Source organism: Hippichthys cyanospilos, chromosome 5 (genome assembly GCF_059441005.1).
Source record: "Hippichthys cyanospilos isolate Australia breed blue-spotted pipefish chromosome 5, RoL_Hcya_1.0, whole genome shotgun sequence".
Taxonomy (NCBI): Eukaryota; Metazoa; Chordata; class Actinopteri; order Syngnathiformes; family Syngnathidae; genus Hippichthys; species Hippichthys cyanospilos.
This window is the reverse complement of record NC_142373.1, coordinates 25,170,205-25,193,550: the sequence shown is the minus strand read 5'-3', so window position 1 is coordinate 25,193,550 and position 23,346 is coordinate 25,170,205. Positions and strand designations below refer to the sequence as shown.

Genomic DNA, 23,346 nt, shown 5'->3' with positions numbered 1-23,346 from the left:
TATTTCGGAACATATACATCACATTTTAGGAGGTACGCCATCTTTGTTAGCCTGAAAGATTGTGGAGTTGTTTTAAGTGCATTGAAAATAGTACGGCTAAGACCCTGCCTGACACTGTATACAGTGTATACAGTGTATACAGTATACAGTGAGCACAAAATAAAATAAAACCGTCCCAAAAAGGACACGATAATGTGCTACTTCCTTTGTATTCCAAATAACATAATTACAGCCACAAAGTAAACGCATGTCACAAAGTGTGCATAACACTGTTTAACTAAATGTCACCATTTGCATCACAGTGTATTAAGGATTCTATGTCAGTTATCCTAGATATAAGTCATTTAGGTATGCAGGTCATAATTGTATTTAAGCCTTTATCTTGTTTAGTATCTTGTTTAGTATATACAGTAAGTTGAGTTCGTGTTGTTAAGCCTTTGTCAGAAGATCACTTGTAGTCTCCTGGATCGTACTGCTTAGTACATTTGCGCTGAGTCCTGCTTTGTTTTGTAAATAAACAGTGAAAACCTGTTACTTGCTGAAGCTCTTGGATCCTGGAATACCACCCCGTGACAATTCCATGGTTATGTGGGTGACAGAATCCACAAGTAAACAGCATAAACATTACATCAGGGTTCTTTTGAAACAAGCTCATTTATTGTGTCATTGTTGTGCAAAGCCACAAAAACATGCCCGATTGTGTGACTGCATGTGTTACCTGCAACGTGTGTTAAATTCCCAAATGTACAGTGAAAAGGTTATCATGGCCACTCCATATTTACATTTGATGCTAACACCACACGCTCACACTCACACACCCACACATGCAAGTCCCTGACACTTGTGAAATTTTTGCGTCACTAGTCTTAAAGGTGCAGGTTGTGTAAATAGTATAAAGTTAATGGTAAAAAATATGGTTGCCTATAAAAAGTTAAGACTGGTGTTGTCTCATATTCTGCCACTCAAACACATTATTATTGCCAATTATACCACTGTAAAGGTAATTAAATGATCATTTTAATGCTGGTGAAATAGTTTTGTTTTTAAAAGTTATATATATATATATATATATATATATATATATATATATATATATATATATATATATATATATATATATATATATATGTATGTATTACAGGTTTAAAGGTTAATCTATCAAATAGGTTTTTATTTAAAGATTTCTTTGCATTCAACTGTTTGTGCTTATGGCACTTTTTCAATTTTACACAGTGTGATTTCACGTTTCACCTCGCCAAATATGAATAATAACCTACTCGCTATATCGTAATGTTATGCCTGGCATGATATTAACTTGAAATCTGGCATAATGTAGATCTGAATCCGTATTAAACAATATTACCTGCGAGGTGTCTTACATTTGAAATGTTGTTGCTGCTTTAACATCTGCGATAGTTTGAAGCCCACTCCTGCGTTGTAGAAGAAAGGCTAATGAGTTCTACTCTGAATCATTTGGAATTTGATTGACCAGCTGAAATTTAAGGACTTATTATTGCAGTGTTGCAGTTGTGCATGTTTACAAGAGGTGCACGTAACGGTTTTGTTGAAAAATAGAATAGAATGTCAAACGGCAGCTGACTTGCAATTACAAGCACTTGCGCGCACACGCACACTCATAAAAACATCCCTTCCATATGTCTGTCGGGTATACTCAGGTATGCTGTAAAACAGTGGTCCCCAACCCCCGGTCCGCGGACTGGTACCGGTCCGCGTGGGCTGCACCCGAAATAATGTTTTGGAGATGATTTAATTTAATGGTACGCGCACACCGAACGTGAACGGAGAGTTTTGTATTGTAGTCAATGGAGTCCGCGTGACTGGGCGCGAATGCACGTCGGGCGATGCGATGGACGCGAATGGAGCGACGCGAATGGCCGCGCGCGGTCATGAGAAGCGAAATTTCGCCTTTTGCATGAAGTTAATTTTTTTTTTACTTTTTCCGCGTTTCGCGTCGCGACAGCCAATCAACTTCGTGAACATTCAACGGCTCACGCAGGGGGCAGGAATGAATCCTGGCGGCGCTTTGCGGTCACCGGCAGCGATCCAACACGGCCAGCTGAGCTTTCAATACACAACAGAGCCAAGCAAGAGCACTCACCTGGCTTGTAGAAAGGCGGAAGCGAGAACTTGGGACAACTGGTATGTGCAACGTTTGCGTCACTTAACAGCTGTTGAAACGTAGTTACTGTGCTAAGCTAACGATAGCGCAGCATTGTCAGCACAATATTTAGCACGGTCTCGGCCACTGCGAGATTGCGACATTGAAAACTTTTGGCGCCGCCTCTGGCCGCTGTTGATATTACATATATTACATACATAGTGAGAAGGATGATGTGGCTTTAAGAGCAGCCCCCCCCGCCCCGTTCCACAATATAAATGTAAGGCGTTGACCGGTCCGTGGTGATCAAAAGGTTGGGGACCACTGCTGTAAAACACATTTTTATCAAACCCTCGATTCAGAAAACACACAGAAAAGCTTTACCAGGCTGTCATTTGCACGCCAAAGGACCAGATGGCACTATGACCCCAAAACGTAATGTTTGTGCTAATCAGAAAAAAAGAAAAAACAAAACAGGTGTTTTTAGTCGATCCGAAAGCAGAAGAAAGCTATTTCTGTTGAGAAGGCAACAAAGGGTAAGCCCAAAAAAAATCCTAAAGTGGACCAAAGTGTAGGTTACATTTTGTTCATCAGTTATAGCCATGCACCATGAATGCATCAGAATTTTCTGTAACGTTAGTAGTTACGTTCAAACAATGTGATCTTTGAAAAAAAAAAAGTGTCGAAAAAAAGCTACTAGTGCATAGTTAAACCTGGCAAAGACATTTTTTTTAAGTGTTCCTAAAAATGATACAAACAAGCTCTGCAGCCAGATTGACTTGTTGCTGACTTTGAGATGTTGACGCCTTGCTGGTCAATACGATGAAGTGAAACTGCTTCTTCAGGACAAATCGTTTGTCATTTACTTTCACTTCTGTGGTCCTTGAAGGGAAATGTGTCCCATTAAGGATCCCTCCTGCTGGACCGGTCCCGCCGCCCCACATGCCAAAGGGCTCAGTGGACACTTCCATTGTAGGGCTTGTCGAACATGTCCGTCTCGCCGAAACTGGATGAGGCGGGCTGCTTGTAGAGTGGGTTGGACGCCTGGGGGACAGAACCAGAAATGACACAACTTGAAAAACTCAGACATATCCAGACTCAATCGGACACGGTTACACAACCAGACAGTGACACATACAAGCAGAAAAAGAACCTGACAAAACACCCACACTGCCACTAACATGGCACTGCGCGCACAGCAGGAAGACAGCATTTTTTCCATTACAATATGTGACACACTTTCACAAAATCAGGCTTGTGTCTCCAAAAATGAGAAGTGAGATATATAGTAATATATTGTCTGTATATTTTCCACACGTAATTCCCGTTAAAATGATATACATTGCATTGAGTGAGCTCAAAAACGGACATTATAGTGGTTTGAATGTTGCCAAGTTGAAATCCCCACCCCAGTTTTGATAAAAATGGGTTTGAACTGTGTGTATTCATCTTTCATGCCCATATTATGACCATATTAAATTCCAACAGCAAACAGGTGTAAAACTCAAGGCCCGGGGGTGAGATCCGGCCAGCTACAACATTTTATGAGGCCCGTGAAAGCAAACCATGTGAACTTTTATGACCTTTGCTAATCACACTTCCACAATTTTGAAGTTGTCATGTCTTCTAAATAATATTGAGATTTTGCAAAATATTTGGTTACTTTTGTTACAATTTCAACAATAATAGAACAAACTCATATCCTTTACTTGTGATTCCAAAACTACTAAGCCATCCGTTTGTTGTGTACAGTATTAATACTGTGCAATGATTAAACATTTCTTTGTTTCTTCATCATAAGTCAGTTACAGTGTAACTCTAAAATGGCTCGTGACAAAAATGAGTTTGACACCCCTGCAATAGCAGGTAAGGACATCGTCTGAGATTTGAACACTTTAAAAGATGGGGAAGTTTGACATTTCAGTAGATGAAATTGGGCAAAAATGGTTCTTTTGCCTAACCCTAACCCCCCAAAACAACTTTACCATTAAGCTTACAGTTCATTCCCATGCATTTGGTCACACAAAGAAAAAAAAATGCTGATGACATTTTCATATATTTACTTAATTTATTTAATATAGGAGTTTTTCTCAAAACAACTTGGCAACATTCAGATTGCAGTAGTAACCTGGCAGGAGCGAGGTGGATTTGAATTTATGTCCCTGAACTGCTAATCACAATAACCACAAAATACAGTGGGCCCCCGTGTTACGACATTAATCCGTTTCGCGGTTAGGTTCGTAAGGCGAATTCGTCGTATGACGGGCAATCCAAACTTATGTTAAATAGCTAATGCGTTTAGAACCCCAAGTAAAAACATCAAAATTGTACATACATATTAAAAATTGGTACCAAAATAGTATAGTACTTGCTATGTATATATAATATACATGTATACAATCAGAAAACATCATAAATAAAAAATAGAAAGGATTTATTTACCTTTGAGTGCCGCTTGTTTAGCCCATATTCCCTAATAAAGGTTATCTCCAGGATCGTTTCCAAACAAAACATCTTCTTACTTCTCTCTTTAACATCACTAGCAATCTTGGGACCCATGGCTAACCCTTTCAACTTTGAATTAAGGAGTAAAATGCACTATAAATACTGTTTTGTAACCACTCACAATCGAACAAAGCTTTACCGTTACACCATTTCTGAAACAAGAGAGGCCGATCAATAGCAGACCCCCATCTCCGTGAGGAGACACTGACCAATAGCAGACCACCATTGTAGTCACGCGTTGTATGCAAGCAGTTAGATGGCAATAGTAAATAAGTGCAATTACCTAAAAACGCCAGCAGATGGAGGCAAAACAACAAAAATACAGCCAAGCCCCTAGGGTCATGACAGTTGTTTTGTTCTCATAAGGGGGAAAATGTCATCAAGAGGGGATGAAAAAACTCAGCATTCCATGTCGAAACATGAAAATAACGTAAATCAGGGACGTCGTACTACGAGGGTCCACTGTATATAATTTAATAATTTAACTCAACAGTACGTACATACATGAATTGTTTCTGATTGTACATATCCAATTTAAACGGAAGTATGCAAGTATAAATATAAAGCACAATAATAGAAAAAACTATGAACTACTAATGAACTACCATTACTCCAACTACTTTATGTGTCAATTAAGTGTACAATGTGGAGTCTTTTCATGCTGACGGGCTATAACTCACTGCTAGCTCGCGCCATACATGCAATGGTCGTCTGCGCTTTTTGGAAAGTTCAACTCTTCTCACAAAACCAAATTGGTTTGTTTGGACGGGGGAAAATTTGATTGGCTGGGAACCTACCACCTCACGAGAGCGGTTGTGTCCTACTTTGAGTGACATCACAAAAATTGTTGCACATGATAGCATGGCGAAACAGAAAGTGGACAACAGCAGCTGTAATGTGATTGGCTGTTGCGGCCGAGGAGGACTCACGTATGATACACAATGAGAGGAAGCTCCCGCTGCACAGTGCAGTAACCCATTAAAGCAGACGATCGAACTGGCTTTGAAGATTTAGACCGTTTTAAATAATAGTGAAAAAACAAGCCACACAAACATTAAAAAAAAAAATACACACAGACAGATTGGTCACAACCTGTATATATGATACTGGTCTTGCTTACCATCTCGTATCGTGCTCGCGAGCGAGCGTTCTGGAAGCGTGAGAACTCCCGACGGTCGTGAATGGTGATGACCAGCTTCCAGATGCCCAGCAGCACCACTCCCACTAATAGAATGCTGCCCACCACCGCCAGCAGGACCATGAGGGCGTCTGGACCCCCACCACACTCTGACAGGCAAAACAGATGAGAAGGAAACTTTTACACAGGCTCCTAGACTAGTCTGTCGCAATCGTGTTGATGTTTTAATAATTGATTGACAATAGATTACGGTAGCACTGCAGGTAACAATCATTTTAAAAGATCCACTACTTGGCATTAGTCAATTAATTAGGTATCAATATAAAAAAAAATGTTTTCTTCACTATCATTTACTATCACTTGTTTTTGATGAATGATTAGTCATCAATTCATTGTTGCATTTGCATCATTCCAGTTTGGTATTCATTTTTTTGGGGGGTGGGGGACCTATCCTTACCCGTTGCTAAAATAGTGTCTATATTTTTTCTTGACTTAAATATAACATGCTTCTGGGGAAAAAAACATAAATAAAAACAATCCAAGGCGATTCTGTCTGTATGTTATTTGGGATGCTAAGGTTTATTTTGAAGAGTTGCCTGGCTTTCTCACCACATCTGTGGGTGTGTTTTGCAGTCAAAAAACAATTAACCGTGAAAAATAAGGGAACACTGAACAGACAGACAGACACACCCACACACATGCACACACCCACACACGCACACAAACACTGCACATTTAGTTTCTGATTTTGCAGATTATTCAGTGTGAAAAACAACTTCAATGAATGTGTGAGAGGAATTGTAATTAGTGATGCTTCCCATAGCCGTTGAAAACCCAAATATATTGTGCAACCATGGTTATATATGCTGTTTTTCACTAACTTGTTTTTGGTCAGGACATTTGACCGCTTTACTGTCTTGTTCCCATAACAAAGAAGAACATTGTCGTGGGAAGTTGACAGATATTATTGTACAAGATGTTTTTGAGCAAGATGTTTTTCAGAGCCTGAAGGACACACTTAAGTGTCAATATCAAATCGGGAAACAGGTGTTGCGCCGCCAGGGCGGACGGGTAGGCCACCCGCCCTTCCTCGCGTACGCAACTAAAAAATACAAAAGAGAGATGCAGAGTACAAACAAGTAGAGTCTGCTGCGGGTTACGTACGGACGCCCAGCCGGTTGACAAGCGGAGCTCTACTTGGGTGTTGGCTCTCCACCTTCTCGGCATAGGTAAGAGGCTCATATGATGATTTCACGCAATGTCAACTATTTGAGAACTTGCATTTGGTCAAAATAAATATGCCAGTTGTTTGGGCTAAATAGCATTTGGGAACGTTGGTCTTTTGTTGAGTGTTGTCTTTGTCTCCTGAGCGCCGACCGGCACCGATCCTTTCAACAAAACAATGTGTCATCTAAAAATTATGCAATTATGCAATTAAGGAACCAAGTTGCTCATCGAGATTTTTTGCTGTATTGATGAAGCTGCAAAAATTGTACATTGTATAATGTACAACATGTATCACACGTGGTGGAAATTTTCAAAGTGTTTCCTTCTAAACATGAGCGCGGCAGTCATGTCGTGCATCAAAGCAGAAGCTCACCTGGTTCTGTCAGGGTTGTTAGTACAGACAGTCCACTGGCGTGTTCTGAGTACGTGAACTTCATCACACAGTCATTGTCTGCTTTGTAGAGACATAGCACAGCACCCGGTTCATCCGTTTCTAAAATGAACAAATGCCAAACCAAATTAGGCACAGCAGCACCAGATGGCATTCAAAAAGACAAACACAAAAAACCCCATCATGGAACAAGTTAGCTATCGACTTGTTACAGGGGACACAGTTAAGGTTGAATCCTATCTGAGCTGACTTTGAGCAAAAACCGCTGGGAGCATATTAACAAGCAATCATTCACTCTAACATTCTCCTATTCACACCAAAGGGCAATTTACTCCAATAGTCCAACAATTTCACACGTGAAATTCGTGATGTTTTGGAAGGTGATTTAGTTTAACAGTTCTTTCATTTTGTGCTTTGGTCCTTTAAAGCTTTTGGGATTCATATTAAATTTATTTTGGTATTGCTGTACATTTGTTGCAACAGAAAAGTTCAGTTGTTTGAGAATTATAGTTTCAGTTATTTGAGAATTATAGTTATACTTATTTTGCACTTTACTTAATATAAAATACTAAAATTAATACTAAAACTATGAACTACCAGTAAACTAAGTGAATATTGTTGAAAAAATAAAAGCGGATAAATATGCTCTAAAAATAACTTATAATTAAGCACATGTCATATAAAATACAAAAGATACTACTAAAACTAATGAACTACATGTAAAAATGAATAGAAGGAATGAAAGATGAGAAAGCTCTCTAAAAAAACCAAAACAAAATTAGAACTAAATCACCAAATTGAGGTAAAAAAAAACAAAAACGCATACAAATAGCAATAATGAATCAAAATATACACTTTTTTAATGTTACTGCCCATATTTACTTTTTACTGAAAAAATTACACTACCTGTTTATTGCTTAGGGTAAAAATAGAATTTTCACATTTGTTATTTTGTATTAAAAAACAAAAATCAGGAGTAATTTCATAATTATTACATTACATACAATAATTATATTACCAGCAGTTTGCAGATGGAATTACTGTATGTCAAGGCACTAATGGGGATACATGAGATTCTAACAAGCAAAAAATCGAATTTAATGCTTTGAATGCCATGACAATAACAGTACATTTTTTCTTTTCAAATTGGGAGCAAATTAGTTGAAACAAAGCATTTCATTGGTAAATGGTATGATAGTGACTCCTTTGTAAAATCAGACACAGATGGCACTACCACCTTAAGTTTTTTTTTTGTTTTTTTTTAATCCCCATCCAAAAATCCTTTGCACTAACAAGGGGGTACTTGACTGAAAATGTTCACTGAGAAGTGTGTGTGTGTGCAAGGGGAGGGGATCGGACCGCAAAGTCCTCCCTCCTCTGGCTGTATGTGGAATGTACATGTGGAGTCCATTAGGGCTGATCTGACAAGCAAGGAATGCTATGAATCACGTCAGAATTGGGCCAACATGCACTGCTCCTAAAATAGTTTCAACTGCAAGAGCCGCCGCACACGCGCGCACACGCACGCACACACATACACATCAGTTGTCTGCTCCAAACTGAATTGCACCAATTGCTGAGGGTTTATTTACTCAACTGCAGTGGATACTAGGCACGTTTTTGTACAAAGGCTTCTGGAATGCTGGATTACACACAGTGCATTTGGCTATTTGGTAAAAGCAATTATAGCTACCTAGTATTTATTATTTTGGAAAGGGGCTGGATATGGGTCTATTTGAGGTCAGACAAATATTATTGAAGCAGGAAAGCTACATAGCATACAGGAAATACGGTGTAACCACTCAGCGCGATATAAGAAGACCAGCTGTTGATGAATCGGGGCAGCAGTAAATGCATCTGTTTGAGAAACTATAGCAGTCACATATATACCAGTCAAAAGTTTGAAATTATTTAAAAACTTCCTGGATTTTAAATTCATACTTAAGTCAGCTACCTCAGCGGTCCCCAACCACCGGTCCGCGGCCCCATACCGGTCCATGGATCAACTGGTACTGGGCTGTGTGGGCCGCACCCAAAATAATGATGTTTTGGAAGCTGATTTAGTTTAACAGTTTTGTGCTTTGTTTAGCTTGATCTTTGTTTTTTGGCGCCACCTCTGGCAACTGTTATTACATTTTGTAGTGAGAAGGATGGTGTGGTTTCAATTGAGAGCAGTCAGTCAGTGACACACACACAGTGACATGGGGGGAGAATATTTATTAATAATTAAGTTGATGATTTATTTTTGTGAAGAGATCTCAACTGTAACCCCAAAACATTCTGTGAATCTGTCTGTCTATCTATCCATCTATCCATCTATCAATCTATCTATCTATCCATCTATTTTTTTTTGAGAACAGGTTTGACACTTTATATTCATTACTTTTTTGTGGAAAAAAAAATATCCGAAATAGGACCTTTTAGGTTGCTGTTTTTTTTTTTTGTGGACAAATACAAATGAAGTTTGAAAGGGTCTAAATTTCAATAAATCAGACACTGATGGCATGTTTTAAGTTTTATTAAAATTCTATGCACTGTTTAAGGGGTACTTGGCTGAAAATATATTTCACAGGGGGCACATCACTGAAAAAAGGTTGATAACCACTGGTATAGATAATCCTTTTAAGGCTTATACATTACAAATGACTTATTTCGCGTTTCAATTAACGTTATTCAAACACAGATATGTGGAGAAAATTGGTCTGTTTTTGAATTATGCAGTTATAAGTCGATCCCTCTAATACAGGGGTTGAAAATGAGGGTATATACGGTATTCACTATCTCTCATCAGGAAATGTCTGAACCATCTCAGAATGGCCTCTGCGACGTTATCTCCCACCAACTTATTAATTCCAGAGCCTATCCTAGGGAGCCTTATGATGTGAATGATGCATATTAACCTTCAGGTGTCAATGGTTATACAGCTCCCTAATATAAATCTCAAGCTCCCATTTGCAAGCATTTAGAAATGAACATATGGTGCCATTTTGAATCTCTACCTGTTTTGACATTTTTAGCCTTCTAGTTTTTATCATTTAATGCTTTGTCTTTGATCTATTAAAAAAAAAGAAAAATCAAATTGGGTCAAATTGACACACGCAAGTCAACCTGGATTTACAGCTGAGTATTTTGAATAGTTAATAGTTTGAATTTCTTACACGGGAGGAGTCCGTGAACTATAAAAGTAAGACATCAGAGAGTAGCTGTGCAGCTGGATGTCATTTTAGAAGCACTTTACTTCAACTCTTCCATGACGTCAAACACAGCTGAGATCATGTTGTTCTTTAAATGCATGAAAATTAAAATAATGATTGTCTCAGTGAACACAAGATTTGAAGCGTTTTTAATTTCAGAAGCATAAGTGTGTCATCCAGTGATGCTTCAAGCAGCCCTTTAAAATAATGACTGCCCACAAGCTTGGTGAAGTCAAAGAGAATGCTGGCAGAAATGTGTGAATACAGCTGATGTGTGGGTGTGTGTGCATTTGCACACAGACACACACGCTTGTGGACAGTGTTTACTTACTGAGACTCTCCACTGTGATGATTTTATCCTTGCATAGACGCTGGCAAGTCTGGTTGTCTGAGAACTTCCCCGAGTTGAAAAGCCGACACTCAATGCATTCTCTGCAGGAGGAGGAAGACGTTTAATGGAAAAGAAAAATGCCTACTCTTTAAAAGTTTTGTTTGTTATTTCTGCTGTGGATTAGGGCCGCTGTCAAACTGGTAGAAAACAGCAGATGTGAACTGGAAGTAGATTATTGTACATTAAAGCAATGGTTCTCAAATAGCAGTACGAGTAGCCTTTGGGCTACGTGAAGGCACTTCACTTTTCAAGGTTTCTGCAAGTGTCATCAAATCTAATTTAATGCCTTTAATGTCGTGACTTGAACAGTACAGTACATTTTTCTTTTCAAATTAAGAGCACATTCATTGTAACATGAAGCAACTTATTGCTAAATTGTGGTATTTAATTAGTTACTGTCACTAATTCTTTTGCAAAGTGTTGGAGGCTTTATTTTGTTAGGTTTTATATGGATGTAAAATATAATACATACTGTCAAATGATGTGTTCTCACAATATCAGGCTTCTGTCTCTGAAATGACACTGATCTTCTACATCGACACTTAATTCCCATTAAAATGATAACATACGTAGTTGGCTTGAAAATTGATGACATTACAGCAATTTGAGAATTGCCAAGTCGAAATCCCTAATTTTGAGAAAAACACGTTTACATTTTTGGCACATTCATCTTTCAATGGTGCGCACAGTCTGCAATTCTCTTATATTCATTTATTTACACTTCAATCAGGGAGGTTGTTTTTGTATAAATAAAACATTGACATATCTGTAGAAAATGGGTGTTTTTCTCGATAACTCAGAACAAAGGGTTAGGGTGCTGTCACAAACCATATGCCTGGTTTGTGACAGAACATAACATGGGGTATAAATTGACAATATTACACCCGTTCAAAATGATTTCTTGCCCCCTGAAAGCACAAACGGGACAAACGGGATGTGACGATATAAGAGATTGGTTTTAGCCTCTATCAACTGCGCTATCTTGAATGGTCGCATGATCCCATACACAAGATCAACACAACTCCCAGCAGGTGAGGTGCTGATGCCTTTGAGTTAACGGTGCCTCATATGCGGTCTAAATGCCCAGAGGTTGTTTTGTACCTTTTGGTGTCGCAGGCGTCGGGGCAGGTAGGGCACTTTTCGCATGTGTCCCCAAATGCGCCAGGCTGCGTGCATTGGCAGCGTCCACAAACGCAGTTGCCACGCCCATTGCACATCTGCCCATTGTCAGCGATGCACGACGCCGTGTCTGTGGAGCAGTTGCAGTTGTCCCCGATGTAGCCGGCGTGGCACTTGCACTCGCCGCAGTGACACTCCCCGTGGCCTGACAAAGTGAGTGAAGGGCCAAAGAGAAAATTAGCAATGGGAAGCACAATTTATCTCAGCGTATAATTGTATAAACCTGTTAGGCAAATATGCTCCGCATAAATCCTTTAATCTATCATGGAAAGCTAGGGACTTGGCTTGACCTTTGCCCACATGATGGACAAGCATGGGATCCTAACGATGCTCAACAACTGACCCACAAAAACCTTTGAAGCAATGTGAAAGAAGCTTAGGATTGGAATCTCAAGTGGAAGATTCAACTTGACAACATAAGACTTTTGCACCGTGATTCTACAAAACTGCATTATTTCTTCACCTGAGTCTTTCCGGTCTTGCCAGAACAGCATGCGATTGCCACAACAACACTTTTGATCTGAGTGGTGCTGTAAAATTTCTATGTCCACTTCAGTCTCAGTTAGTTTTAGTTTATTTCAAACAGACTGGCAACAGTGGAAAAATCATCGGGAAAAGGTGTGTTTCTCATTGGACAATGCGTCCCACAGCCTTTCAAAAAAATGGCAGTGGGTATAGGAATGGCAGCAATAATGTAAAATGGCATCCCAGCGGTTCATTACACACTTATCCACAGATTTTAATTCATCTTCAGGTTCTAAGTTCTTGTCAATAGCCATCTAGTACTGCGGAAATATATTGACATGATGTTCTACATGTGTGTGTTACTATCGATTACACCGATTACTATGTATTGTAGGCATTTTGTGATCATTTTCACTTCTCTGACACATTTGTGTTATTATTATTATTATTATAAAATACCTATGAGGAAAAAAAATCCCAACATGTAACCTAGTCTATGGAAGTGGGAATTGAACTAATTTTCCGAGTACCCTAGAGTTATAAACAAGTAATATATGCCATAAATTTTCACCCCCCTAAAACAAAAAAAATCTGCAGTGATAATGTTAAATGCAGTTGGAGCCACATTCATAGTGAAAAAGAAGCCTGATACCTGGATTATCTTTTCCATTGGCTTCCAATGCCCGTATGTTTCCTTTTCCCATGTTCTAATGAGGTCTTTACATTTCTCGTGTTCGAATCAAGGTCTGAAAACTTTTAAATTTCTGCCACATTTTAGACCATTGTGGAAAAATATATGATGGTTCTGAGACAGTGTCAGTAAAGACAAACCGTAACCCTCCATGAGTTTCGTGAAAATTCAGCGAGATCTTTATCAAAAGAATCTACAGCAGTGAGAATGCACAACTGGATCTGAGGTGCCAAAAATAGCTTTGTGACTTCATAACTAACTTCCCAATCCATTGTGAAATCCACACAAAGGTGATGGAATTCTGGATTCCGCATTTCACTGTTTCTGGAGTTCTGGAGATTTGAATTAGAGTTCTTTACCTTTAAAGATGTGATACCACTGCAAACACTCTTAACACAAAGGCATCTAGGTGGTCAGTCTTGGTTGTTAACATCAGGAGGCAAGCGAATTCAATTCTACTTACCATAACCTTAACACAGAACAGTAAGGCATGAAAATGTCTGGATGGAATTTTGTTTCCTTTGTAATGCAAGATAAGAATTGCAGGATATATCTAACACTCTAAAGAGACTGCATTGTGACTTTTTATGGTTCAAGAGTCAATATCTTTAGTCCAAAGACCTACAAGATGATAAGTTTCACCACTAAAGCTAAAATATTAAAATTCCATCCTTATAAATGCGTATAATAACAAACTAACGCCCTATTTGGTAACCCTTTATAAGCACTTCCAATGGAAAGTTTTTAAGGAGTAACTAGGTCATGAGGTGTGGCCCTTCACTGAAAGACCATTAATGACAGCCTGGGATTGGAACAGCCCCAACTGCTACCTCAAGGTTAAGAGGGAAGCTAATGATTTGGTGGGGAAAAAAAAAATACAAGAAACATTTATTTTGATCATCAAGGAAGTGGTCAGGGTAGTGCAATGTCATCTGGACAAGCAACAGGGCGCTGCCTAAAATGTTTTAAATAACATGATGAAGCTCGCTTGAAGTGAAGCCTGTTGCCATGAGTTACCTCGGCAACGGTGCTGCTTGGCAATAAATGACAAAGACTGCTGTCCTTTTTTTAAACTGGACTTTGCCGACAATAAAAACAAAGTGTAGCTGCTTCAACGCAGACTTCTTGCTCAACAAGTATGCAAGTGTACAAACCACATTTAGTCTCCTGCGTGCCAGGCGGCTACCTCTGGGTGCTTCAAATGACAAAAGGGGGAATACTGTATTGTGATTTCTTGGACAATAGTGAAAGGTAGAGCCTGTGTTTTTGTTTGTTAGCAGGTGCTTACTAATTCATAGGAGGATGATATTAAGACAGTGGGATTCAACTACCAATTCTTGGGCTGGGGTATTCAACGCTAATTTCAATGTCAAAATAACAAAAAAAAAAATCCTCAAAAGATGTAGCATGGAGGATATGGAGAATGCAAAATCATTGAAAATAAAATAGACTGGACTTTTCTACTTGTATTCTGGGGTTTGAGTACAAGTTATCATTGTGGCACCAGACAATATAATAAAAACAGATTATGCTTGAGAAAAATTGTCTGTTTAAGGGATGTTAATTAGCTCCGCCTTCTGGTTCATGCAGTGTGGAGCGACTGTACAATGTGGCCATTGCTTGCTATGGCCACCTCTGTCACTTAGTGTCCAACCTACAGGCCATCCCTACAAGTAGTTTTGTGATCTGATCCATCCACCCATTTTCTTTAACCACTTATTTTTAAATGCATGCTGCATTCTTACACACATATATATATATATATATATATATATATATATATATATATATATACACACGCACACAGTGGGCCTTCGAAACAAGTGAGGTCAACCACTAGCAGACCACCATCTCCGTGAGGAGACACCGACCAATAGCAGACCACCATCTCCGTGAGGAGACACCGATCAATAGCAGACAAGCACTAGTCACGATTTGCATGGAAGCGCTTAGACAGCAATAGTAAATAAGTGCAATTACGTAAAAACGCCAACAGATGGAAGCAAAACAACACAAATACAGCCAAGCCCCTAGGGTCATTACAGTTGTCTTGTTCTCATAATGGGGAACATGTCATAAAGAGGAGATGAAAAAACTCAGTACTGTATTCCACATCGCAACATGAAAAATTCGTAACATGGGGGTCCACTGTGCGAGTGTGTGTGTATATATATATATACATCTATATGTATATGTATATATATATATATATATATATATATATATATATATATATATACACACCTACCTACATACACACACACACACACACACACACACACACACACGCACACACACACACACACACCCACACACACACACACAAACGTGTGTATATAGTATAAATGGTTGTATTTTTGAGATTCTGCCAGTGAACAACAGCCATCAAAACAGTAACTTTGAAGCTTGAACGTAGCTGTTGCAAAATTGAGGAGTGTTTTTCCTCTCAGCCTGCTTATCTTTTTTCCTAATACTTTTTCACTATGCTGTTGGAATGCTTTGACTAAAGCTACAATTGAGAATGTGACCAAATATATGCAATACTTTGAAATGAATGAAAGCTGCTCACATCTGACAGGAGCTGTGACATTTCTTTTTACCCTCTCAAACCTTTCCACAAAAGTTTGTAATGCAACTAAAAAACCCTGATGGCACTTTTACAATACAGGATGGACTGTGTGCTCATTGGGTTGGCTCCATGAAGGCACAATTATGGGATCCAAAAGTATTTCCCTCAGTAAACAATTTCAGCACTAGATAAAGTGCAGCTTCAATTCCTCTAATACACAGTCATATTTTTTTGCCCGGAGACAAGCTGGATTGTGACACTACTTTCAAAGACGCTTGAGTCAATATTTGGAGATTAAACAAAAAGGAAATGAGCTGGCGGGATATTTTTAGCGGGTTGCCTTCCGTGCTTTCAGGTGCAAATATGCCTAAGTGTAAAATGTGTGTCAACCTAAGTGCCACATTCAAAGGATTTAATTCAAATCAGGAATTAGAAACCTTTGGAGGCTCCTTTCAGTGTTTGGGCCGCAGGGATTTACTTTCAGTCAGCAAGTAAAAAAATGACTGCCCGCTAGGATGCATAACAATCATACCATTGGGACGACAAATCTTTGACTGTCCATGATTCATGATTCAATTCAGATTCAAAATCACTTTTGACAAGGTTTTTTGTTTCATTCTATAGATGTGCCAAGAATCGCCACAATCTTCCCGTCTGCTTTTCAAGACAGACTGACTAATGAAGACTTTAAAATGTCATTTTTTTAAACATTTATTTAGTCTTGAATTGTGAGCAAAGTGCTTGTGAAGACCACAACTGCCACTCTATTGTTTATTTTTGATGAATTGACATAACCACTAGAATGGAAAATGGAAGCCTTGTTGTTTGATTAGTTATTATTAACATAAGTGACTTGATGGACCACTTTGTAATTAAGTTAAATATCCAATTTCACCCCATCATTCTTTTTGATATGCGAGCTTTAATATATTGCTAGAAAGTCCCCGCCATTTACATATTTGCAGTTATTATTTTTAAATGCTTGAATGGACCTTTTTTTCCTGTCTGAAATGTCTGACAGCATTTAAATGCCTCACATAGTTAGCAGCTAGCACTAACGCCAGAGACATGTGCTACATTGCACAATGGCAACGTAAAGGAGTAGTGTTTTTTAGCGTCCGTCCCTAATCAGCAATTGAATGTGATTGTTTTGTTGTATTTTTTTTTTTTTTTTAATGGTGTGTTTATGCTGGTAGACATGTGATGTAATGGCAATAAAAATGGAGTTGGGATTAGTAGTAAAGCTAGTTGGTAGCAGCCACTACGACAAAGGCCAACTTTAGAATTAAAGCCTACTATGGCCATTGCATTGGCGTTCATGCATTTTTCGGCACATGACGTGAGGTTTGTTGGCTCTTCTTTGGTGGTGTGCGTCCAGTGTTGTTTCATGGAAGCTGACAAGAAGTGGATCTGTTTTATTTTTTTAGAAATTAAAAAAAAATAAAAAAAAATCATATCTATTATGATATCATACTAAACGAGAATCTTGATTCTCATGTATTTTTTTTTTTTTTGCAAACCTCTTTACCACATCGATACTGGTGGTGGTGGTGGGGGGGGGGGGGGCACATAGACTGTATGGAACATCTTTAACTTGACTTCCCTTGAAAGAAAAAGAAAAAAAAAAAGACTTCTTAGGGCAAAGTACTTTATAAAACCTATAAAAAGAGCTGAAAATCCATGGACAGTGTCCAAAACGCAGTGCTAAATAAATTCACAAGATGCACACTACACAAGAGGTAATCCATGAGGAAAGTCTGAATAGTGTATTTCAACCACTGACTCAAACTTTACAAATGAAAATTGCTTGTGGATCAGTTTCCAAAGTGACGGCTCATTACAGTTCTTTGCGTTTGTGGCTTGTGTCATGTTGGTCTTCAGTTGGACTTCCTCAGACAGATTGTCTTACTGTGAGCGGAAACTGGATCTGAATGATCCACTGTGGTACGCAGTTGGTCCATGGTGTTCAGAAAACGGCGCCAAGAAGTGAAAACCACCAAACTTAAGACACAAGCGGCTGTGGGTGAGACCACACTTTGGTCACAGAGAGAATGGCTGATTTAGTCGTTGAGAAAAAGACTGACGAGTATAAAAAGGTGCACCCAAGCAGCTACTGTAAGGAATATCCGTTTTCATAATAATTGTAACATGCAGCATGTTAGCGGTCTCCCACACAATGCAAGTGGATCGAGACGACATGGGAATGGGCCAACAAAGTGACAGTCAGCAACCATGAAAACTGTGGCAGTCAGCAACCACAAAAACCAATAGAGGAATAGGTTCTTCTCTTACTCATCATACTGCTAAAAAGACTTTTATCACACTTGGAAAAAAAAAAAGTCATGGATGTTTTGCATAGTTTACTAAAAAGAAAGCCTGCATGTGAACATTACAGCACTATGATAATGAGAAGTAATTGTCCATGGCGGAAAGTTGGAATACTTTTTATAATACAGTATTTGTGATATGATGGAGACAACACATTAACTCTTTCAATGCCAAACATTATCTGAAAATGCAACCCCTAGAGGTCCAGCCGATTTCGAGCATTTTGATGCAGCTTTCTAAAAAAAAAGCTTGGAAGACACTGAAGTTGGCTTCCTGAGATTTCAGCTTTCAATTCCACCTTAAAAGCTTTTAGATGGCAATGTTTCCCACGTTTGCATGACGAAACCCTCTACTTTTTAATCACCCTAAAATATTATTTACCAGTGTGAAATGGCGGCGAGTTTCTCACCTGATTCCTAATATATACAGTACAGTGCTAGCTATCAATTGAGACCCATTTTGAAAAATTCCATTGGCAAAAAAATGGAATCAATTTGGTTTGAAATGACCAAAAATGACATTTTGACGGCTAATTGATTTAAAAATTGCTTACAAGTAATAATGTGCTTGGTTCTACATAAGCTTATTTTTTTTCATGGGTTTGCACTCCGTAAATAAGTTAGCTTTGGCTGTGTTGCCCTGTATGCCAGGTTTTTGCCATGTGAATGCTTTAATGGTTATTTATTTTATCTTAGTTTATTTTTGTTATTTGTAAGTATCAGGCCTTGAAGCCTTGTTTATATACTGCTTGTTTTTTTTAAAAAAAGGGCAAATAGACGCATTTGACCAAACATGACGAATAATTGTGATTTCAATATTGACCAAAATAATTGGGATTTTCATTTTGGACGTAATTGTGCAGTTCTAGGAGAAGGTCATTCTTGCTAGTGCTTCACACTGCAACACATTAACAACACTTTTTCTTCAAATTGTAACTGCAGCAAACCTATACTTCAGTGTCCAGCCAGTTATCCTTGGTGCCTGTCTGAATGCTTGCTGCTTACTTATAGAGTGGACCCCCGGGATACAACACCCCTGCCTTACATTCTTATCAGCTTAAGATGTGGATTGTGACGTTATTCATCCCCTCTTTACAGTATTTTTTCCGCTTTACGACAAAAATAACTGTCATGATCCTACGAGTTGTCTGTATTTGTGTTGTTTTGTCTCGGCGTCATGTCAAAATGGTGGCATGCTACGGACTGAATCGCGTCTGAGTGCTTAAAATGTATTTATTGTGCATTTTACTGCTTAATTCAAACTTGAATGGGTTAGCCATGGGTCCCAAGATTGCTAGTGATGTTAAAGAGAGAAGTAAGAAGATGATTTGTATGGAAACGAAGCTGGAGATAATCAAGAAATATGAAGAGAGCTAAGCTAGCCTAGTCTAGGCTACCCTTACTAAGGAATATGGCCATAACAAGCTCATCACATAAAGGTAAATAAATCCTTTCTATATTTCTTATTTATGATGGGGTTTTTTATGACTATGACTTACTATACTATTTTGATAACAATTTTTAATATGTACAATTTTGATGTTTTTACCTGGGGTTTTACATGCGTTAACTTAGGTTTCGATTGCCCGCCATACGGCGAATTCGCGTTACGATCCCAACCACAGAAAGGATTAATGCCGTAAACTGGGGACCGACTGTACTTTGTTTATACTTCCAGTCTCGAGTACTGTATATGGCAGTTTAAAACATTTCTCAGAAATTGGAAGATCCAACCAGGTGACAGGGTTACGATTACAATGACTGAGGAAATTGATGGATGAAATCTATCGTTGCGCCAGGCTTAGCACAACATTTTGAAAATGTTTTTTGTCATTCAGTCCCTCCGCAAAACGGGCGTCCGTCAGTGTTGGACTGCCCAGTGTCAGTGTGAAGCCATATTTGTTAACACTCACTAAGCTTGCCTAATTTGGATAAACTAATTTCTGAGATGCATTTTAGTTTTATTTATTGTCAGAAAATGCCAGTGTGTGACATACAGTTGGACCAAGAAGTCCAGGAGAAGAGCTATTTGTATACCGTATTTCCTCGGTGGGAAATGGATTATGATTTTTCTTTTATCTAGGTGGCACAATTGTTGACTGGTTTGCACATCCAACTCACAGTATAAAAGCCGTGGGTTTGATTCTGGGCTCTGGATTTCCTGTTTGGAGTTTGCATGTTCTCCCTGAACCTGTGTGGGTTTTTGTCCAGTACTCTAAGCATGTGTTTTTACTTTTTACTGACTTTTTGTTTTAAACAGCAAAACCACAGCATCCCTTTTGGGATATGTTTTCAAGGTTACCAAATGTCTCTCCTGATCATTTAATAGTACTGACAACTGCTGGCTAAGCATGCATCTATCAGCACCTTGCAAGTAAAAGTGATAATCATCCATGCCTGCGGGCTAAAGAACCAACAACTTGTATCTGCAACAATACATCACATGTGTTTGGAATCTCCACACCTGTCCTCGGATACACATTCAACGAACAATTCAGTTTTTTTTTTTTTTTTTTTTTTGGTCTTCATCTGGCTTAACAAACCAGATTTTGAATGAGAGTTATTAGCTATTGTTGCTGGGCAGTAAAAGGGTGCGGCACTAAGTTTTTCCAGCACCCATACTGGAGGATTTTGTCTGTCAGGGTCAAGTCCAGTCATGTCTTAATAAGAAAACAGCAGACAGTGAACCAGTTTTACCTCAGGGACTAGATTCAGTTGAGTGAATGCACCATGAACACAATTTCCAACTGTTATACTATAGTGCCAGTAGGATAGTCATATAAAAATGTTCTTGTTTTTTTTTTTTCATCATGTCACACATTTGTGGCAATGCCAAAAAATGTGTAGACAAAGTCATTCTAGTAGTTTTTTTTTTTTTTTACCAGTGGAAGTTGTCAAAAGTGTATAACATGCTGTAATCAAAGCAATTTTCACAGTGCCTACTCAGGGAACCTTCTTCAAAGTCGTTGTGGTCTATACAGGCAAGATGAGACATTAGATACTGACGACTGTGTAGGTGTCTCAATAAGTAGTGCGCTCAATCCTACAATATTTTAATAATGTGACAAAAAGTATTTTCAAATGAAACAACCCAGTGATGGAAAATGTGTGACTCATCCGGTGGTTTTGATTTTTTAACAAGGAATTTCTCTCATGAACTGAACACAGCAGTTGAGGTCATTTTTTTTTTTTTTTTAAATCACATATGTTCCCACTTACTGATTGTACACTACATGCCCGTTTAAAACACAATTGTTTGCATCACAATAAAAATATGAAGCAATAAATATTTTGGGAAACACTTGCATTAGAAATGTACAGGAGATGTAAATATGTTGTCGTAACTATTTTTGGGATTTGCAAATAAAAGATGAGTGCTGCAGTACCAATCAGCTGTAATTTTGTTGGTCAAAGGATTCTGGTGGAACAGGAAGGACAACTTGCAATATGGGGTTTACACTCATAAAAATACACACACACACACACACACACACAAACAAAAAATTATAACAAATACTTTTACCGGATGACGCTAAACCACGGATCGAGAAGAACCAAAGGGAGATGAAGGTGTGCACTGTTTGCTATAATTAGAACCCCATTGAGGCACCATATTGGGCAACCAGTAGAAGAGTTCAGAAGTGTATTGGACTGTTAACATTTAATGACTGCAACAAACATCGCTGTTGGGCCAGGTTTCAACACACTACACCAAACACATGCTGGGTGTACATAAATAGAAGTGGGTATTGTGCCCGCCCGGACGGTCACAGCACACCTTTAGTGGCTTGGGTTTGTATCAGTCCTAGCTGTAGAACTTTTTGTCAAAACTATCTTTCCATAAAGCAAATATGATAATCAAGCCGGTATTTTCACCGGGCTTGCTTCCAAAAACACCAAAAATGCCGTAATTCCCCCTAAATAAGATGCATCTTTTTTCCCCATTTTTCTGCGGAAACTTCATAATTGGATTTTTGTATTTCTTTTTTTTTGTTCAACACCATTCAAAGATTGATTTCTCAGCCACATAACACGACACAGATGTGCATTTTTACATTGACCGTTTTCTTACCTAAAATAATTACCATAATGGGATGAGTTAGAGGAGGGGGTGTCAGTTGGATTTTAGCATCAAGTGCCTGTTGTAGCTAACAGCAGCTTGTGTTAGCTGACGATTTTATAGCATAAAAAAAAAAAAAAGTGGGCAGACTGAACCAACATCCGTGTCCATCCTTGTTCTCACACACAGAAATTTAACTAAAACTGAGAGGAAAAAGTTATGATGTCTCCAACTGATTCAATTAAGAGTGCACCAGTTAAGAGAACCTTGAAAAGTAATCCATTTGACACGTTTATTAATTGAGGTCTATTGGCATGTGCACACAACCATGAACTTGGTGAAACACGAATGCTGCTCAACTTCAGGTATTTAGGATAATTTAACTCCAACCACGTTGCAAGGACAAGAAAAAATAACACGGACACTTTCAATATTACAGTGGCGAGGGGTTCACTGACCGCTCATAATGTGGGAAATCTGAAACACGCAACTGAAACAACGCACTGAAACAACGCGCAACAAATATATAACTTACGGATATGAACAAAAGAAAATATGAAGAGTTTACAAAAAATGAGATTGATTTAGTGTTGCTATAGTGTTGACATTGTTGCCAACATGTTGGTGTGTGTTATACACGCAATATAGAAAATACCGGAATTTGACCCCCAAATTAAGGGTGTGTCTTATACACAGGTGCGTCTTTTACTTGGGGAGTTACGGTAAGTGGTACAGGTACGGTTGTTGTGGTACAGGTTTCTTCCGGGTACCCAAAAACATGCATGGTAGGTATATTGGACACGCCAAATTGCCCGTAGGTGTGTTTGTGAGTGTGAATGGTTGTTTGTCTCTATGTGCCCAACGATTGACTGGCAACCAGCTCAAGGTGCACCCTGCCTGCTGCCCAAAGACAACTGGGATAGGCACTAGCAAGCCCACAACCTTTGTAAGGACAAGTGGTTGAGAAAATGGATAGCTTGTTCCATGTCTCTGCAAACAGTCGCAGAACCCGAGCAAAATGGCAAGGACAGAGGAGAATATGTGGAAGTAATTTGTCGGCCCCTGTACATAAATGTTGGCGCACACAACA

The 23,346-nt window shown here is 38.8% G+C and overlaps 1 protein-coding gene across 1 annotated transcript in view; it reads right to left on the bottom strand.

The window, feature by feature from the left end:
• Positions 1 to 1,096: 1,096 nt before the first annotated feature.
• Positions 1,097 to 23,346, bottom strand: part of LOC148424102 (integrin beta-5-like) — a 48,792-nt gene continuing 26,542 nt past the window's right edge. The window contains exons 12-16 of the mRNA XM_088415018.1: positions 12,067 to 12,289; positions 10,906 to 11,006; positions 7,363 to 7,482; positions 5,745 to 5,911; positions 1,097 to 3,163 (exon numbers count right to left, since the gene is read on the bottom strand). Of these exons, the coding sequence (XP_088271144.1) occupies positions 3,074 to 3,163; positions 5,745 to 5,911; positions 7,363 to 7,482; positions 10,906 to 11,006; positions 12,067 to 12,289 (701 nt within the window). The 3' untranslated portion in view covers positions 1,097 to 3,073. The remainder of the gene's footprint in view (positions 3,164 to 5,744; positions 5,912 to 7,362; positions 7,483 to 10,905; positions 11,007 to 12,066; positions 12,290 to 23,346) is intronic.